The sequence below is a fragment of the Phytophthora infestans genome, genomic scaffold (assembly GCF_000142945.1).
Source record: "Phytophthora infestans T30-4 supercont1.11 genomic scaffold, whole genome shotgun sequence".
Taxonomy (NCBI): domain Eukaryota; phylum Oomycota; class Peronosporomycetes; order Peronosporales; family Peronosporaceae; genus Phytophthora; species Phytophthora infestans.
Genome location: NW_003303748.1, coordinates 2,113,035 through 2,133,102, shown reverse-complemented (window position 1 = coordinate 2,133,102; position 20,068 = coordinate 2,113,035). Strand labels below are relative to the sequence as shown.

The following is a 20,068-nucleotide window of genomic DNA, read 5'->3' as shown; positions in this document are numbered from 1 at the left end:
TTAGCTTCTCCGAGTGTTGAGTCAACATCTACAACTTCTCTTACATGCGTTGAATTTGCCGGAGTTTAGAGCGTAATAGCCCTTTGCACAACCTCGAATTGTGAGCTCGAGAGTAGCTATGACGTGTGGCATGAAGGGATTGGGGCGCTAGGGGCGTTAGATCTTCACTAGCGGTGCTGGTACAAACGCCTGCATCTGTGTTTTTCTGATTCATTTATATCTCAAGTCTCTTTGTTTCGATTGAATCGTCGCAGAATGTGCCTTCACCTGTTACAAATTCTGTCAAAGTGGAATCGTAAGTTTCATGGTTTCTGAAATATATCGCGAATAGATTACGATCGACACTTCTAGCGTTGCTTCTGTGGCACTCGTTGTGGTGCTACAAGCCCATTGTGTTGCAGCAAGAGCTGTCGTGACGTTGTAGCTGTGTTGTAGGAACGCCGTTCAAACAACGCTACTGTTTCGAAGCGTGGCTCTGGAGATTGTGCTATCGTCACTCGGGATGATTTGGTGCACGTTTCGAAGATTGACGTGAAAATGATCGACGACTGGAAGACACTGGAGGCGTACTTACGGAGCTACGGTCGCCAATCATACCAGGTTTGTGTGCCAATCTCAAGTTGTGGCACAGTCTGAGACTGTATCAAAACTTTACGATGATTATCATTGTAATCGTGTCTATTGGTGCTGATTTTGTATTATGTGGCGTGATAGATATTTTCTATTCGAACAAATACACCCGTCCGCAAAGAAACCAAAGAATCAGCAAGAGCAAAACATCATGCATTATTTGGCCAGAAGAAGTACATTTCTACAACAAGGCCTACATGTGTGCACATTCTGGAAAGGCATGGTCTAACAGAGGTCAAGGTTTGCGACCAAATCAACATTTAAGGAAAATTGAGTGTCCTGCTCAGGTATGTATAGTCTTCCAAGTGAGATATAACTGTCACAGATTTTTGTTGTTGTGACTAGATTAACGCATGTGTACGAGAAACTGGCAATTGGGGGGTATGCGTCACCGGACCGAAAACAGGGCACAGCCACGACATCAGCCAAGCGATCTATCAGACCTACCACGAAGCACGCAATGTCCCTGAGAGCGAGGTGATATCTACTGCGATTCGCAAAGCTGGTGTAAGTCGAAAGCGTATTCTTGAATTACAAACAGAAAGAAGTACCGTGAAATCTTCAATAAAGGATGTACACACCCTGGTAGCTTGACTTCAGCAAGCTTTCCAGCGATTGAGGAGCGTGTTCAATCCATCCTATACGATTATGCTTCGCAGAGTGGGAATGTTGCAAGGATCTACGTAAAGGAAGTGGTACGTACTACGTCTTTTAACTCGGTTTTACCTGCACTGACCTTGACAGATTTGTAATGAGACAAAAGCGACGCCCAATGGGTGCCTTCCAAAACCTGTATAAAAAGTTAAATCATTGGAGTTAGGGTGGAATAAAAGGTGATAAAAACTTAGTGATAAAACGGAAAAATTTGATAGGACCAAAAAGTCGTCTCATCAAACTTCGCGTTTAATCACCTTTTATCCTCTTTAATCACGCACCCTAATTTAGCAACTGATAAAATGTGACTTGCGTATTGTATATGATTAAGTGACTCCCCTAACTAGCAAAATTTTTGAAATTGAAGATGAGATCTTCGACAGCTTCAAAGGCGCGAAAATTCGCGCCCACTAAGGATCGTTTCATTTACAAATTTGCTGCCTGCCGCATAAGGCTCGTCGAGACGTCGGCGTTGCATGGTTGCGGTACGTACCATCGTAGATCTGGATCATCTATCATATGTGCTAACCTTGAGTGCTTCGTTGTTGACGTAGCTCCTGAGTGTATTATGAAGCAGTTCATCTCAGCTGTGACGACTATGCTAGGCTTCACTACAGGCCGGTGAGTGCGTATTGTTGTGCGTTTCTTTTAGCTATCTCATACTGATACATTCTTTTTCCGTAATATTTGGTCTTCAGGCCGATCGAGATCACTAGATGTGGTGATAAAGAGTCCTGTCCTAGCAGCAAACTCCGAGAAGAGAAGGCAGAGGCGCGCCCTGCTGATCAACACGAGGGCGGTGAGTTGCCGGGGTCCGGAGAGCGAGAAGACCCTGGCTTATCCGTCAATGTTACTATGATTGAGAAGAGAAGCCCTTTCTCGCGCATTGTTTTCGTTTAAGGTGAGCACAAGAACAACGACGCTCGACACGTATCGTTAGTGTCGCCGAGAGAATACGCCGCGGGCGGTATACTGCAGTTCATTTATTTTTTCATGTCGCCCGGGTGCCCTATTTCACGAGGTGCAGACTAGTCGTCACGTGACCGTCATTGCAGTAGCGGTACGGGATGTATATCCTGTCGAGGAAGTTACCGTTTGGTATGGAGACAGGCTGTGGTTCATATGCAGGTGTGGATGTTCAGGCTCCCAACACCGTGACATCCAACACATCCGCTTTCTTCCACAATAGTGGGCAGCTGGATTGTATACTGGAATGATGTAGAATTGGGAGAATCGCTCCAAGAGCTGCTCAAATGCGCCCCTGGCACACATAAATAAATAAAAACACCATGTTAACAAAAATCATTGCTCTGGCACATACAAACATCGTCGTAAGTTACTACCTTGATAGGCTAGTTTGTTAAGCATATTCTTCTCGGTGCCCCGACGCCAAAGATCCATCCAATTCGACTCTTCATGGTGTTTTAGACAGTCGAGGGTCACGTATTGCCGCATGCGCAGCAACCGTTCCCACTCTACACGCCTCCTCTCTTTATGCAGCCGTATACGAAGCCGTTTAACACACTTTTTGAGATTGTGTCGCGTTTGCGACGTCGCGCATAGCGCGAGAAGCGCGCCGGCGCCGCGCATGGGCCCCTCTCTCGTTTGAATCTGGCGAGAGAAAGCCGTGAGTTGCAGGGAAGGGGTCGCTGGCAGCGCGCCATCGTGAAGGTATCTTAAAAAATAGACAAATTTATCAGTTTTTTGTCCCATTTAAATAAGTAAAGATCGTCCGTTAATAATGAAATCAATATGTTAGATACTTCAACCTCACTCTATTCGGAGCGGAATAAACTTTAATGTAGGCTTTGGGCAGAACGGTTCTGATAAAACCGGTATAAAAACGCATCACCGTGATTAAAGTGTGATTAAAGGGGTCATCAAAACTTTGTGATAAAACCGTTTTATACAGGCTTTGGAGGGCACCCAATGGGCGCCTTCCAAAACCAACATAAAACAGGTTTTTATCCGTAGGGTAGGTCAGATCAAACGTGCAATTAAACGGCGGATTAAACCGAAATTGTTTGGTTGACCAAAAAATGGTCAGATCAAACAATTCGGTTTATTCATGTTTTTCGAGAAAAACTCGACGTTAAGTGTGTGCGGTCAAGCGGCAACCCATCCCAAAGTGTATGTTAAGCTGTATTGCTGGGCTTCAATATCCCCTGAAGCTGCAACCCCCCCCCCCGTTTAAATTGGATCTTCAAGCGTCATGACATTTTCGCGCGCGCGGGTCGAACCTCAAAAACCGCGCCTAAACTACCTCTCATATTCGGATCTGCCTGGAAGGCGGGAGGAGAGAGAGCTCGAAGTTTGCTCTCCGCTATATCGATTTTGTGCGTGCACGTTCAAATTACTATGGTACAATCTTTTGCTGGATCTTGTTCTTACATGCCGTCGATGCAGGCGCCAGCTTCGTGATGACACGCGCAAGTGGAAAACGTAAGCGCGCCCCTGGAGACGCCGGCAGTATTGGCGGACTTAGGAACCTCGCCAAGCGGTCAAGACCATCTCCTTCGAAGAGGAACGACCCCATCGTGAGCCCGCACGATCTGGACGTTCCGGGTGTGTTCGCCACGGGTACGATGCAGACGACGATGTTTTCGTTGCCCGATACTTCCGATGGAGACTCTATCCAGTATGCTCCTGACGCCGTGTCTGGGTCGTCTCGTATAGTGCCGATGGATCGAGCTATCACATCTCTTTCTGACGTCGTGTCGGCATGGTCGGACACCTCTTCCGTGGCTTCTACACTAGACCTGAGGCTCCACGGGTCTGACTCGGAGGAGTCCTCCGTAGGCCAGCCATCGTCGTCTCCTTCCGGACTACGTCTTCAACCGACGCGTAAAGCAAAGAAGAACGGAAGGCTCGACCAAAGCGCCGACGCCGACTTCTCTATCTCGCAAGCTTCTTCGGCGCTCGACGTGGTGCCGGGGTCCACGAGGCACCACTCAGGGCATGACTCGGATCCGACTCTTTCTTCGACATGTAGCTCGCCGGGGTTTGAGGTCATTGAGACGAAAGGTCATTCGAAAGGGCCAAAACGTTGGGAACCAGCAACTTGGCCTGAACATGTGGAGCGTCTCCACGGCCACATCACACCAGCCTACTTCAAATATGCCTCAGTGTCAGCAGGTGGGATGTGTCACTGCCGGGAGCTTTGCAATGTTTCGACGTGCCAAAATGCGAAGTACAATCGCTTTTGCTACCGTGGAAATTGCTCTTACGCGGGTATGTGTGGAAATGCCTTAAGAGAAAGTAAGCGCATTGCCATTTGCAAAAGCTCTTTCCGAGGTGGTCTCGGTCTTGTTGCTACTCGCGCTATCCCAAAGGACACAATTATTGGGGAATATTTTGGCAAGATCGAGGTTTTTGGACCTCCGTGTGCAAATGGGTACTGAAACAACGGCTACATGCTTCATCTGAAGACACCTGCTCAATCTGGACAGCGTTACGATATTGACGCCAGAGAGGCGGGTGGTCTCTTCAGGCTGGCCAATCGCGCCTGTAATCCCTGTGCTCGCTTCCACGAGGCTCAAACGGGTCGACATTTGACATTGGCGGTCGCCACCGTCAGAGATGTGTTCCCAGGAGATGAAATCACGGTAGCGTATGGGAACGCGTTGTGGTTTATTTGGCGTTGCGGATGGGACGGATGCCAGCACAGAGATATCCAGCACCTGCACGATCTGTAGTCAGCTGCGCATGTCATGAGGTACTCGAACTTGGAGACAAAGTGTAAATGTTGAAAAGATTCGTACGTGAATACGGCCCACTTTTTTTCGAACGTTTGACTTCTCGAGGTTAAATCTTCGTGTCTTTTTCTTGCGAGGTTAAATTATGCGGCTCGAAGGATTTGCTCTTCATTCCCCGATCTTCTATCAAGAGCCGAAGCAACAACTCACGGATTATGACGGTATGCAAAAACAGTTCCCATCGCTGTGAGTCTGATCACTACTGATATCGTGTTTTCGACCAGAGATGTCGAAGAACTGGCTACGCGAATTACTCCGTCCGAGAGCAGCTTTTACTGTGTGCAATTGCAGAAAAGATTGTTCCTACCGGAAGGAACGAGTGGGAGCGTCTGACGATCCGGTATAACTCCCGCCGAGGCAGGAGTTCACTTGAGAGAGACTTGGATTCTCTACGCCGAAAATTCAAAAATCTGTATAACAAGCCAAAACCATCGGGCAACGGAGAGGTGAAACCTGCGCACAAGGCAATAATGTGGGCCAAAAATATTCAGATGACCATCGAAGAAAAAGCCGGGACGCATACATCCTTCGACGGCGTCGAGACTGAAGAAGACGAGGAGAAAGAGAATCAAAGCCAGATCAATCGACCTGCGTCTAGCGGCGGGGCCCTATTGCCCTACTTGCCTGTAGCTAACGGGTGCCGCGAGGGACACACGTCTGTCTCGCAAGAACGCGATCCTGTCAGCAGCTCTCCAGCCAGTAAAGAGAAGAATGTTGTCTCGCAGCTTGCCCAATGTTCCCAACAATCTCAGTCTCCGATTCCGGAAGCACAGTGCTCTGGCATTGCTATAACTAGTTCCGGAACGTTTGATGCTTCCCTTGCTGCGGCTCTCAACCTCTCCAATTCGGACGAGGACGAAGAAGAGAGAGAAGAAGAACTTTGCGCCAACGATGTGGATGGCGATAACGTCGGTGACTTTCAAACGAGTATAGACAACCCGGCTACTGGTGTTGATCAATACTGTCGAACTAGCTATGGAGAGTTGTCACCGAATCCCGACGCAAACACCACATTTCGGCCTCAAGGGGTCACTGAAGAAGTCCCACAGAGAAGTGCGGGTCGTCCGCCGAAGCCGACGCCTACCACGCCACCTATGACTTCTCCGGACGGAGCAGTGTTGTTTCGTGACCCAGGGCGTGCTGTAGCCAACGCTCGCGAGAAAGCTCGCAACCCCCGTCTCTCCAGTGTCAGCAATCGACTCGGAGGCCAAGATCTTACCGTTGTGAGAGACAACATCGAAGAGCTAATTAAGCGCTCTAACAGAGTGAACGAGTTAAGATTCGAGACCTTCACTCAAGCGAAACGCACAAAGACCGCGAAGCGTATCGAAATCCTTGGAAATCAGATTACCGGGTTAAAGGAGGCACACGGATCCGATACCAACGACATGACGCGCCTTTTGATATTTTACCGTGCAGAGAGCGACCGAAAAGCCGAAACAGCGGAGCTACGGCGCCATGAAGAGAAAGCTCAAAGAGACGCTGTCGAAAAGAGGGAAAAGGAAGAAAGAGAGCGCGCGAGGCAGGATGAGAGTGATCGCCTTCGAGAAGAGAGAGCAGATCGACTTGCACGAGAAGAGAAGTGGAAGGCCGAGAAGGAGTAAAACCGTCGCCAATTCGAGGCGCGAATGGAGCTCGAACGCTCTGAGGCCCGAGAGCGACATTCCGAAATGATGATGATGCTCGCAAAGCTTACCAACAAGTAAGTATACGCAGTGGTACAACTACTATCATGAAGTCATTCGGCCATGATATCATTAGTGTTGAGCTGCATAGTGCAAAATATTGTGACGTACAATGAGCGAACGAGCAATGCATGTTCACACACGTTATTGATAATCTTCTCGACCGTGGACATGTGTAGTACGAATCTGACTGATACCGACGGTGCGAACTCTGAAGTTAGATAAATTGAACAAATTGTCTAGACGAACGGCGCGCTCTACCTTTCCAGAAGGAAGAGGTAAATACAGTCGATGGTACACTTTGGCGACGGAGCCCATACCCCACTCCACCGCCTGCCGTACAAACGTTATAGCGCGTGACAACTTTCTCGCGACAGGACGAACGGATGGTAGCAGCTTCTGGAGATCCCCTTCCTTTAAGGAAGTAATGATTTTCCCTGTCATTCTTCCTCCACAAGGGAAAGCACTGTCCGCTACGACTCCATAGCGGGGGTCGGGACAGAAGTGGGGGTCAGCAAGGCACTCCTGAAACGCGAGGCTCATATCGCCGTCGTTCCAGCTCCCCGGGTTGTTGTTTTCGCCCATACAATGAGCCCGTCCGCGGAAAAGCAGAGCGTCCCTGTCACGAAGACCCCGTGTAGCCACCCGTTGTAGTGCGCGTTTTGAACGTCAGGGTTGGACGGCTGCAAAACCTAGAATATGACAGCGCAGAGATAAAGTATTAACAGACTTAACTTAAACATTCGAGTATTTAGATACCCACACGGAAATTCTTGCCATCGATGAAGCCCCAACAATACTGCAGCAAAGGTTGGCGCTGAGCCACCATCTCGGCACATGCTCTTTGACGAGCAAGAGAAGGCCACGATATACGAGCTGGCGAGAATCCGACGAGAGCCCGAGCCAGCGCTCTCTCACCATCCTTGATAATACGACTAAGCATTGAGGGAGGAACCCCAAAAATCATACAGAAAGCATTATTCTGCATGGACCCCACGTAAAACGCAAGCAGCAAGCCAAGGACTTGATGGAGCTCCTGCAATTTCCGTGGACGCCCCCCCTTTGGGTAGTGTTTCGGGATAATGTAGAACAAGGAAAACCTGTCCAATAAGAACTTGAAAGATTGTCTGTGGCGAATAGTTAAGCACAACAACAAAAAACAACGGAGTGATAGCGATTAGCGCAAGAGATCGTTTCTTCTGGAATCAGACGTACCGACTAAGACTTGTCATGTTTATCATATTCAGGTCATTTCCATGCAGCCACAAGTTCATCCAAGACGACCAAATAGGTATCATTAGACACCCGACCGTCAAATAGTGACGGACCCTAAGAAGTCTTTGGCGCTCAGCACGCAGGTACTCCAGATGGAGGCGCCGACGGAGATCACGAATCGCCCGTGACAGACGTATTCTCGTGCTTACAGCTGCCACCAGCAGCAACCACCCAGCGTCCCCCGCCATGATCTCTCCGCTCGCTCGATGAAATGGGGCTTCGGTAGAGTCTCAGATGAACGTCACTGAAGTCACGCGATCTTTCGCGCCTTCACATCTTTACATCTAGACACAATATTTAGAAAATTGTCCAGTTACTGCATGTCCCACGTATTGAAGTATACATAAATATAAGCTATGCGCACCATAGGTGCGTTTCATATTGAACGCATTAAACTTTTGAAAGTGGTTTTGGAGGTCGAGTTTCTGTTTACTTGACGAAAACAAAACCTATCCGCAGAATTAAACTTGCGTAAAAACGGGGGGGGGTGATCAAAACTTTTATGTGGGTTTTGGAAGGCGCCCAATGTATAGCCATCCAGTCTGTGCACATGCGGTTCATACCCGATCACTTATCAGAAGCGTTGTTGATTGACGCGACCCATGATACCAACTCATCCCACTGCAAAATGTATAGTTTCATAATTCATGATGCCGTGGCAGCATGTACAGGTGTGTTGTGCAATAAAGCAGAGACTGGTCCACCGTCTCAGATTGTGTGCGATGTTGAGACTGTGGCCTTATACACGAACTCGGTCATGGGTACATGATGCCGTTCCATGTGTCGAATGATCTGCTCGGCTTGGATAAAGTCTCCATGCTTGGCACACGCGTGCAGTACCGTCGTGTACGAGTACAGATCGGGCGTGTAATCGTACAGCTCCTGCATCTCGTTGTAGAACTCGACAATTGCTTTCACCGCGTATCGAGACAATACCCTTCTATCTTTTTTTTTCCACACAGCGATGTAGCCTAGAAATAATCGACAAGCACGTCCACATTCTTCAGTCCCTTACAAATATTGTCTTTTTTTAGTGTTCCTGCAGCCCAAACAGCTTCACATGGCTGCCATTGAGAGTTGTCAAAATCACAAGAACACGCTGTGTACGCATGCGCTCAGTTTCGCGCTATTGTGGACAAGGCTCCGCGGAATCAGAAGCCATTGCCCAAAGCTGAACCCATTTACCAGGAGTCCAGCAGCAGCACTGGAATGGGGAAGGAAATCGACTTGAAACGTCCAGGAAAGAAGCTCTTGCAACTGGAGAACGCCAACTACGATGGACGCTTTGACGAGGAGGGCGAGGACGAGGACGAAGTGGACGAAAGGGACAGCTACAAGCTCAGTCCAGAGGCCTTGGCACAAGTGGAAGCGTTGCGTCAGCAGGATGAGTCCAGTCACGAAGAAGTGAAGAAGGCCGAGTCGACGGCACTGGTCAAGACGGAGCGGAGTATGGAAGTCTATGGCCAAGAGGACGACAAGCTGTTTGCTGACAGTGAGGAATCGCTGGACTTTGAGCTGACGCCGATGGACTTGACAGACTTTGGCCAGTTCCAGACGCTCAACATCAAGCGTGCGGAGGTTCGGGTCCATGAAATGACCTTCGAGAAGGGTCTCAAGCCGTCTCGGACGACGTTGAACTCGATGCTGGGCGTGTACACGAATGCGCTGCGTCTTCGCTCGGCCGAAGTCTTCATGGACGAGACGTTCTCCAAGTTCGAGCTCAGGCCCAACAAGTTCACGTACCGTAGTATGATGCAGATGTACGTGCGTGCGAAGCGGACGACCCAAGCGGAGCAGTTGCTGGAGCGTGTGCGCTCAGAGATCGAGAGCGGAGATGTGGAGGCGGACGAGGTGACATTCGGCTTGCTGGTGGACAATTACGCCAGGAAACGCTTGCTGCGTCGCGCGCTCACGACTCTGGAAGACGCAGACGCGCTGGGGCTGCAGCTGCAGGAGAAGCATCTGAAGAAGATCCGCGCTCTGACGGAGAAGTACGGCGTCTTTACGGATCTCATTTCGGAGAACCCGAACGCGGTGCTTCTCGCTAGCTCTCGCTACAAACTCATGGAGAAGCGGAAGGTGCGTGCCCAAGTGTTGGAGTACAACCGCAAGATCGGGAAGCGCTTTCTTCTTCCGGAAACCGTCTACTAGACAGACGTGTATGGCGTGGGGTGTGTGGTGGGGGTAAGGAGGAAAGGTTCGTCAGTAGATAGATGCTGTCCGAGACAGAGATAATAGGCTTTGGACACTACAGTACCCAAGGGCGGTATTAATACCTAAAGGTGTGTGAAGATTGTATTGCTTTAGAACTCGAGTCCTACCAATATGAGCGTGTCCCTCGTCAAGTGACGTTTAGCAGCCGGAGCCACCGGCGATACGCAGACAGGAAGTGGAGTCGGTGAGACTCAACGCGTTGGTCATGACGATCCAGCAGAAGGCGAAGACGAGGTAGCACACGGTGAGCGTCCCTAGCAGCTTGCTGTGTAGCCATCCGAGGCGCCGAACGAGATCGCCGTGCCCAGGTTGGCGAACACGAACAGGATGATGAGCTTGATGCCTTTATCCGGTGCGTCGTGGTTGATCATGGCCAGCTGCTCAGCCGTAAGCTCGTCTTCGTCAATGTCAGCGAGTGCTGGGTCTCGGTAGTACGGATCGCCCAGAGGCAGCACCGCCATGAGGAAGCAGCACACGAACGTCAGCAGACAGCCCAGAATCAGGTACGGACGGCGTCGGTAGCCGAAGATCGGATAGCAGTCGGACAAGATCGCAGTGAACAAACGCAGTGCTCGAGGTAGTCTCACCAGAGCTTGAGCGGTGGCCGTAAGCACCGCCGACATGCATAGATGACGCCCGACAACGTGCCGTAGACGACGCCAACCGAAGCGATGTGAGCGAGCAGACCGACGTGCTGCCACGAGAAGACGGACGGAGCACCGCCAGGTTCGAGAGCTCCGTCTTCAACCTCCACAAGGGTCTTCACGGCCTCGTAGTCGACATTTGGAGACGCTAACGTTATCTTGGTGGGCTCCGGAGAGCTCGGAACGGCTGCAGATGTCGGAACCGAGCTCATAGGTGCTAATCCGGAAGTGGCAGAAGCTCAAAGCCTACACTGAGCAGCAGATAAGGAAATACATGTTCATGCAGCTCTTTCCTTCGGCGCCAATCGATTCCTAGTGAAAAAGATACTCACATTCAGAAGCTCGTTGCTCCAGTCGACTACAGAACCATCAGGGCGTCAATTTGTGTGACGCCTTCAGAACGGTAGTGGGACGTTACCGTGGAAACATCACGTCTACTGTCCTGGCTTCAAACCAACCACGCGTGCTTCGACCCAACCAGGTCTCATGTATGGTGGACAGCGCGGATGACTTGACGGTGAGCTTTAATTCAAAGTTTAAACGTCGTTAATCGCTGCTTCAGTTTGACGAATTCAAATGGTCAGCCCGGATCGTGATTGAATGCCCCATCAGATGGCAGCATCTGCCTAGTTTTGTGGACAACGTAAGTACACTGTACACTGTACTGTGTACTGTAATCAAAGCGTGCGACGGATGACTCGACCTCGTGCATTGATTCTGTATTGCTGATAAACAATCAACCAACCAACTGAACTGCAGTTCTCCGGCAAAGGGCGCTCCACCCGCGAGCGATTGGACCGTCGCAGCCCCGCTGTCGTTTGGCCCCGACGGCCGACGGTGGAGACGCGTGCCGCCATCAACAATCGCATCCAGCGACTGCAGTACTCACGTCAAGTATACTAGTAGGTATCCATGAGAAGAGAATAGCATGAAATAAATAAATTTTCTTTGAGGATCTCATTTTTTTAATTTGATTTAACGTTAATTTGAAAACTAAATTAATGTTTAGTTTTAAAATCATCCAAATTCTCGTTATATGCATGTTCTCATCGTTGGAGACCGGGTGGACGACGGCTCTGGCTCGTCGGGCACCGTCCGCTACGTTGGCCCCGTGGCCACAGCGAAAAATGCATCTACGCTGTACTACGGCATCGAATGGGACGAGTGGGGTCGCGGCAAGAACGACGGCAGCGTCGAGTTGCCAAGTGGAGAGCGCGTGGTGCATTTCTCGGGCCCTCCAGGCCGCAAAGTGTCCGGACACGGAAGTCCAGTGAGCTACAAATGCTTGTTCGTGAAAGCTTCAATTTTTGACAAGACAGCAGAACGAAGTTCGCTTCTGCAGCGACTGCATGAGAGATATTCTAACAAAGAACAATATTCCAAGTCAGAGGAAGGAACTCCAGGTGACGTGGTGGTAGCCGGAGAGGTAGGCACGACGCTGGGCAGCGAGAAACCCATTGAATTCGTGGGTGCCAAGAAGCTCAGCACCCAGCAAACGCTGCAAACTATCGAGAAAATCTCACTTTCCTGCTGTCAAATTGTCAAGTTAGGAGGACAAGGACTAGGGGAATTAGCCCCAAATTTAACGGAACTGGACTTATCCAGGAACCTTTTCAGCGAGTGGAGTGACATAATTGCTGTCATCCGCGAACTTCCGCTACTGGAGACGCTGATTCTAAGCGGGAATAAGTTGACAATTGAGGAAGAAAATGACAGTAGCAAACTAGCAATTTTTGAGAATTTGAAGGTGCTGGTGCTAAGCTACACTCTGCTATCATGGAAAAATGTGGGAGCGATCATCACACGCCACTTGCCCAAGCTGGAACAGCTGCATGTAGTAGGCAACGAGTACGAAGACGACCAGCTGACAGAGTGGGAGCCAACTGGAGGCTGGTTGGAGACGCTGTCGGTGTTGGATTTGAGTCTCAACCGCTTGAAATCATGGAGCAAAGTGCTGCAAGTTGTTGGGGAGTTCGCAAACTTGAGTCAGCTCTTCTTACACGGGAATCAGATCGTGACGCTCGTGGCTGACGTGAAGCCAACCTCGTTCCAGCAGCTTACGACGCTGTCGCTGAGTGAGAATCTGGTCGATTCGTGGACTTCTATTGACGCTTTGAATGCTTTTCCTCTGCTGGATACTCTACGCTTTTCAAAGAACCCATTGACGACGCAGATGAGTCTGGGCGAAGCTCGATTGCTGGTTGTTGCAAGAACCGACCACATCACAGTGTTTAACGCAAGTCCAGTCCGCGAGAAAGAGCGCAAGGAAGCGGAACAACTCTATCTGAAGCGAATCTTGCTTGAACTGGCTGTGATCGGTGAAGATACGACCGAATATGGGCGTGTATTAGCAGCTCATCCACGCTTCACTCGCTTGCGAGAGCTGCATCCAGAGATCTCCATTGATCAAAATGGCTACACTACGGGTAGTGGATCTACGGCTGGTCCAAGAAAGTTGGCGTCGAGTCTCATTAAAGTCAGCATCATCCCCATGTCAATGCAAGCGACTGGTTTCGAACCTTTAGTCAAGAAAATCCCTCAACAGATGAAGGTATCGCAGCTCAAAGTACTCATCGAGACGAAATTCGGCGTCCAAGTCCCTGCTCAAGTGCTTTCCTTCCGTACCGACTCCAGAGTAATCGTAGACTTATTGTTTTTATGTTGTGACCACTGACTTGGTGTTTAATCGTCGGTAGAGTTTACCGATGCTGCTAGACGAGGACAACGCAGAAGTGAGCTACTACGGAATGCAGGTAACGACTTCTCAGCTCTCCAGTATTTCGATCATATCGATCCTAAATTTTGTTTTCTAGGATGGCTCCGAGGTGTTGGTTAACGATAATGAGTGACAAAATAAGGTGACAAACTAATATCAAGACTTTCCCTCACGAAATATTACCAAACCGTAATACATGTACCTGCCAATTGTGGCCCAGCACATGTTGTGTCTGCCGGACGATGAACATGGCTGCACAAAACGACCTCCTTAGTGCTGTCAAATGGCTTCTTGCGGAGTATATCGACGACCCTACTGTGGACGCTGACTAGAGCTATGGATGTTGCAGCTCGACGTGGGCATCTCGAGGCTGTCAATGGCTACACTCTGATCGTTCAGAAGGATGCACTACTGCTGCGATGGTTGGAGTTGCTTTTAGTGGTAGGCTAAATTATGTTGAAGTAGCTTGTAGAACGCACATGTACTGAGGGATGCACGAGCCAAGCTATGAATTTGGCTGCTGAGAGGGGATTCTCAAGTGTTGTGCAATGGCTTTTTACCTTGAGATTAGCTGAAATATTGCAAAAAGCGTTTTTCCTTAATTTTTTTTTTATCAAGAATGCATCAAGCACCACGCTTCCAAATAAAAGAAAGGGTTCTTCGACTTGTCTTCCGTCTGCCAGTTCCTTACAGATGCTTGGAAAAGGGTTCATCGGTTCTTTCTTGAAGCGTGAGAGCTTCTGGGAATGTGTTGACCGGGTTCGGCTTGAGATTGGCGAGGTGGTGACGGTTCCTCGAGAAAGATTCTCCGTCCTCGGGCTGGTAGCGCTCCCACGCTGGCGTTTCGCGACGTTCACGACTCAAGTTGACGTCAGGATTAAGCAGCAGGTGACGAACGAGACTGAAAGCGCCAATAGCGAAGCCAACCGACACACAGAACACCAATGGATAGATTTCAGCGTCACGCGATGACACCATGATGAAGCTCTTCTCGGCTCTCGGACCAGTTGGGACCGGCACAGGGATCTGGGGCTGCTCCACTACCGCGCGTATATTGAGGAACTTCTGCAAACGAGTGAGGAGGACTCTCATTCTTGCACGTGTCTAGATTCTCTTCAAATTCTCAATCTGTGAGCATATTGGGCGAACCTGTGAATTGCCGCGTCCCGGACCATCGTCGCCTCGCAGATTCCTTTAGGTGACTAAACTCTACATGTTGGTTTTCACCGAGGTTTGTGAATTATCTACTTCTCTGGCCCAGTCCAAAATGACGATTTCATATTTTGACTGATATATCTGTGTAGTGTGGGGCTGAGGTCGAAAGCCTTGCCCTTATTGCACATTGGGCATTGAATGCTGCATTCATGCCCAGCTGGTACAAGTTATAGTTGCAGTTGCAGCACATAAAGTTATCATGAGATTGCCTACCGGTAGTTGATTCGTACTTAAATGGGTTCTCTCTCAAGGAACAAGAGCGAGTAGCAAAAACCACTGACCAATCATCAGACATACTTCAAGATTCTTTATAGAAATATAAACTAAATCAACTAAAGAATGTCGATGGTGGAGATTTTTTTTAATTAGAAAAGGCGAAGGCTGTCAAGTGTAGTTTCGTCAAATGTTTGCTGGCTCTGGAGTCGTGTTGGTCTCATACTTAAGTACCGATGCTGAGTGAGATATAATTGATCTACAGTAGGAGTGACAGATTGGGGTTCACTAGGCCAAAACGAAGTTTTCTGCGACAGGCGTAATCACGGATGCTTTTTATCCAATAGCACTAGTTTATTCGTAAATGATTTAACCCCAATCGTCATTTTGAAGTGGGTCAGAAAAGTAATTTGACGCCTTGTGGCTGCTATATACATGTAATTTACATTTCAATTAACAGCTTAATATACTACCTTCTCTCTCTGCGATAAATATTGCACTTTTATGGAAATTTTTGGTGGACCTATCGATCAGACAAATTTTATCGCGTTCACACTACTTCTCTAATAATGTACTAAATTGTATCTACTGTACTGTATAGAGAAAAATGGAGCGTAATTGGAGGTCTGTCCAATACCGATACAATACATGTTTTTTCTTAAACGCATCTGAGACCCTATCATCCTGCATGTATACATCAAAAATGATTACCATGTACATGTATGGTAAAAAAATACTGTAGTGAGCAAGGCTCACAACGAATGCATTACGCCGTCTTCCCTTCATAAGGCAATCAGTCTAATATGGGCGTAAATCAAATAATTGTTTCCACCTCATTGCCCAGCATTTTCACTAAGGAAGGGTGCAAGAACTGCAGCACATACATGTAATAACAGTACGTGACTGCAATCGTCCACGAGTGTCAACACCGTTTCTACGCGGCCCCATCTTACGATCGGTTCTTCTCCCTTTGTGCGAACGCGTGCACAATTTTCACGCGGGAGCGTTACTTCCAGTTCATCATTTCGTTAGTCCTGTTACCGGTACTAAGTTCCGATTCATTTTTCGATTTACTTCCACCGACGAAGACACCACCGAATCAAGTCTCTACAAGATGCGCGTTGCTCAAGTCTTGTTGGCCACATCAGTAGCTCTTGTTGCGTGCAACAACGGTATTGCTTTAGCGTGGAGGACGGTACCAAGGGAAAAAGTTCAGCCACGACTACCACCGGCCCCGACTCCTTGGCTGCAACTGTCTTAGGGGGCGATGGCAAGGACAACAACGACATTTTCGCCTACAAAATGCCTTTCAAGTACAACAATATCACTGGAGCGATGGTTATTACAATCGACAAGGCCAGCCTCAAAAAGATCTCGGGCGACATGTCTTCAAGCGAGCAATCGCAGGTCTTCGACTTCAGCGAGCTGGAGAAGAATACACCGGCGTCTAAAGGCGAGGACCGAGGGCTATTCGCTTTTGCAGCGACGCACCTCGCTCAGTACAAGTTGACTCAAAAAGCCGTCGGTTGGTTCAAGAGTGTTTTCTAGGAGACTCAATGATGTAGACTGGTTGGAGCTATTACGAGTATTCTATCTGTTGTTCTCGATTCATAAACATAATAATTGTTTTCAGAACCGGTATTACTCTTATATATTTGATTTAACGAAAACCTCTTCAAAGACGCTAGTTTTTTTTAGCGGTATCTTGGTTGGCCAGAACCGCCTCATATTTATAACCCTAGTGCAATCTTAGGGGATACTAATGATAAAGTATACTGTATATTATTTAGTAGAACTCGCTACGTAGTCTAGGAAACTTAGTAGGTGCCGTGGTGCAAATCGAACAGTCTACAGTCTCACAATACCGTTTAGCCTCTGTAGATTTGGGCTGTTTAATTACCGAGCAATTTCAGTAGGACATGCAACTAGCGCTACCAAAAATGGTCGCTATCGCCTTCGTTTTTGTAGGAAAATATACTGGCTAAATTAAAATTTGATGTACCTCAAGTACTGTAAAGAGTCCTTCTGTTTCTCCTAAAACACGTCTTAGTGCTCGTTTCTCTGCGTAAGTGCTCGAAAGGCGTTTGGGAGCCACACTGTAGTGTATTTGAGAGAAATAAGCATCGCAATATATTGACTACAGTGGTCACGGTAATTAATCTAAGTTGATAAATAATCTCATACACTAAATATTCTCACTCAAGTTTGTTGAGAATAATTCACGTGAACAAACTTTTCCAGAGTTCATTTATAATCTCAGTTGTGGGTGATATCTTTTATTCACTATCGGGTATGCTTATGGTGCAGTGGTTAATGATCGCCCTAGCCAATCGCTGCATTGTGAGTTCAAGTATGCCGCAGCAGCAGTGCATCGGGTGTCAATTGTCCCTTTTAGAGTTAGGTCTGTGGTGATGTATGTTCTGTGGAATGTTCTGACCCAATAATTGGCATCCGTTGGTTGCTCGGCTGTAAACACTGATGTTCGTACTTAAGAAAAGTTTCACTGTTTCTATTTACCAATTGGCTGTGGCTCTAAATTATATGACTGCATGTACTTGTGTCTAAGCCTTCTTCATTTCATGATGTTTTTTAAATAATTCTCTCTACCACTGTACAGTCCAGTGACATTCCAACAACTGAAAGTTTACCTTCAGGTATAATTTATGCCGACATGTAGATGTGAGATTAATTTCAGGGCTACATAATATAATAGCAATGAGATTTATTTTACCAAACACTATTTAATGGGAGTTCATTAATACTCTCACGGAGATCAATTGCTGTGTGAAATATAACAATTACTCCACACAAAATAATTTCAATGAGATTCATTACCGTGACCACTGTAACAGAAAGTTAAGGTACTCTACTTGGAGTGTGTAACGGGGTACGTAGCCCTAAGTGTACCCTGGTTACATGAAGTGTGACACTTCACACTTCAGGAGTATGACACGTCATACTCCGGGATATTTGATACAAGGTACCAAGATCGTTCAAAGCCAACCATTGGCTAAAATGACATTGCATTTCTATAGGTAACTAATAGTTTGTATTAAACCCAAACTTAACCTACCTATAAATATACTCAGTTTACAATCTACCTTATTTAGGTCACTTCGCTCTCTTTAATTAAAGAGGGGACCTGTGAACTGCCGTTCACTGAGAGTTTGTATACTCTCGGAAGATAACTTCCTCTAGCGCAAGGTGCTGTGTGACCCCGTCACACTTGGTAGCACTCGTAGTCAATCCACGCCACCGCGGGTAGACTACCTGAACCTCTCCGAAGTTCGTTGCCATGGATAGGAACGACTTCTCCCATATGAACGACTCTCAGTTCGAGTCGGTTCGGAAGATGGCAGGCATCTTCGGGATGGAGGCCCTGCAGAGCCTGGTGGTATCAACACCGGCTGAGCAGCTCGAGCGCGTCAATGCATTCGACGCGTACGAGCAGGGCCTCATTGCGCATGTGCGGGAGAACCTGCAGGCTCCGGCGGCGGAAGAAAATCCGCCTCACCCGAAGCCAATACGGCTGAAGGTTAAGCCGTATGAAGGGAACCTTCACTTCTGGGTCCGAGAAGTAGAGCTCGCGATGGACGCGGCTCTGATCTCGACCGAGCAACTGCGTGTTGCTTTTGCACTCTCCAACCTTAGCGGCCGTGCTAAGAGTTGGGTGTACACACGGGAAGCAACATCCCCAGGATGTTTCACATCATGGGCTCAGCTGTGCGAACAGCTCCGAGCCGCGTTCCTCCCGGCGAACTACGAGTACCGCTAGCGCTCGCGCTTCCTTGCGTGTAAACATGGAAGGCGCGAGCTGCACGAGTATGTGCAAGAGATACGGGAGCTCACGGCGTCCCTAGTGGGAAACCCACTCAACGAACACATCAAGATGACTGTGTTCATGGACGGCCTCCGAGTGGGCCCCGCACGCACTCAGCTGATCCGGGTGCAGTCAAGCACCCTTGAAGAGGCGATTCAAGTGGCTCTTCAAGAAGAGTACAGCCATCACCAGGCGCGCACGCCGGCCTCAGCGTGGCCTGGGAGTTCCTTGTCGGCTCCCGGTCGAGCAAACCCCAACGGACCAGTTCCCATAGAACTCGGGTCCGCCGAACAGCGTGACATCCGCTGCTTCGGCTGTGGGAAGATGGGCCACTTCAAGCGCGACTGTCCCGCGGAAAGACTCCGCAGACGGTCCTTCCCCAAGCCCGTCCTCAAGGGTCGCTGGCAGAAGCCAGGATCCCGGGGACAGGGGAACGCAGGGAGCCAGTAGGGGCGGGGCGCCCTACTGGGGAAGAACTAAGTCTTCGTGATGGGTGCGCGGGTGGCGCGTACCACGGGGACTTAGCCCCTGAGAGTCTTCGCACTCTCGAATCGGCGAAGAGCAGCGACGAGTTGCTCGTAGTACACGGTCGTGTACGGGGATACGATCATCCCTTTAGAATCTTGATCGATTCTGGGGCGTCGAAAAATTTCGCACGCCGCCAGACGGCTGCTCGTAGCAGCAACAAGTTGTCCGAAGCTTTGAGAGAAAGCAAGGGCAACGGGACGGTGTCAGTGCGACTGGCCGACGGCAAGGTCGTCACTGTCCCCAACGTCCAAGTGGATCTGGCTGTCAAGTTTGAAGACTTTGACAGCCTCGAACAGTTCACTGTTCTCGATATGGATCCATATGATATGATCCTGGGCATGCCCTGGCTTGAGAAGCACGAGCCCTGGATCGACTGGCGAGGCAAGGCAATCGGTGCCAGCCGCCCTGCGCAGTCCGACAGAGCATTGGTGAGTCATGTTCCCACCTCTGTCAGGACCCGGGGCGCCCGCAAGGGCTGTCAGGGTACCAAAGCATCCGGCAAATGCTTGGGAGTCATCGACGTATATGACGACTCGGAGGATGTTTTGATGGTGGCCGCGCCCAGGAGAGGCGCCGGCCAAGTGGGTAACTTAGGTCCACAGGCGGGTAACTTAGTTCCGCAGACAGCTGCAGCTGTCATGAACACTGAGAACAGCGTGCTCAGAGTGGGTAACAGAATTCCACTCACGGTCGCCCAGACCATAACTGAAGAGGAAGAC

General features: G+C 49.0%; 4 protein-coding genes across 4 annotated transcripts; 2 read left to right on the top strand and 2 right to left on the bottom strand.

Moving 5' to 3' along the window:
* Nucleotides 1–9,208: 9,208 nt before the first annotated feature.
* PITG_07601 (uncharacterized protein) lies at nucleotides 9,209–10,150 on the top strand (the record flags this gene model as incomplete). Its single annotated transcript, XM_002904533.1, has 1 exon — nucleotides 9,209–10,150. The coding sequence occupies one exon, from the start codon at nucleotides 9,209–9,211 to the stop codon at nucleotides 10,148–10,150; it is 942 nt and encodes a 313-aa protein (XP_002904579.1).
* Nucleotides 10,151–10,467: 317 nt separating this feature from the next.
* On the bottom strand, nucleotides 10,468–11,069 carry PITG_07600 (uncharacterized protein; the record flags this gene model as incomplete). Its single annotated transcript, XM_002904532.1, has 2 exons — nucleotides 10,468–10,795; nucleotides 10,828–11,069. 2 exons carry the CDS (start codon nucleotides 11,067–11,069, stop codon nucleotides 10,468–10,470), a joined length of 570 nt encoding a protein of 189 aa, XP_002904578.1.
* Nucleotides 11,070–11,879: 810 nt separating this feature from the next.
* PITG_07599 (tubulin-specific chaperone E, putative) lies at nucleotides 11,880–13,964 on the top strand (the record flags this gene model as incomplete). Its single annotated transcript, XM_002904531.1, has 3 exons — nucleotides 11,880–13,478; nucleotides 13,573–13,610; nucleotides 13,923–13,964. 3 exons carry the CDS (start codon nucleotides 11,894–11,896, stop codon nucleotides 13,962–13,964), a joined length of 1,665 nt encoding a protein of 554 aa, XP_002904577.1.
* Nucleotides 13,965–14,260: 296 nt separating this feature from the next.
* On the bottom strand, nucleotides 14,261–14,665 carry PITG_07598 (uncharacterized protein; the record flags this gene model as incomplete). Its single annotated transcript, XM_002904530.1, has 1 exon — nucleotides 14,261–14,665. The coding sequence occupies one exon, from the start codon at nucleotides 14,663–14,665 to the stop codon at nucleotides 14,261–14,263; it is 405 nt and encodes a 134-aa protein (XP_002904576.1).
* Between the last annotated feature and the right edge of the window lie 5,403 nt (nucleotides 14,666–20,068).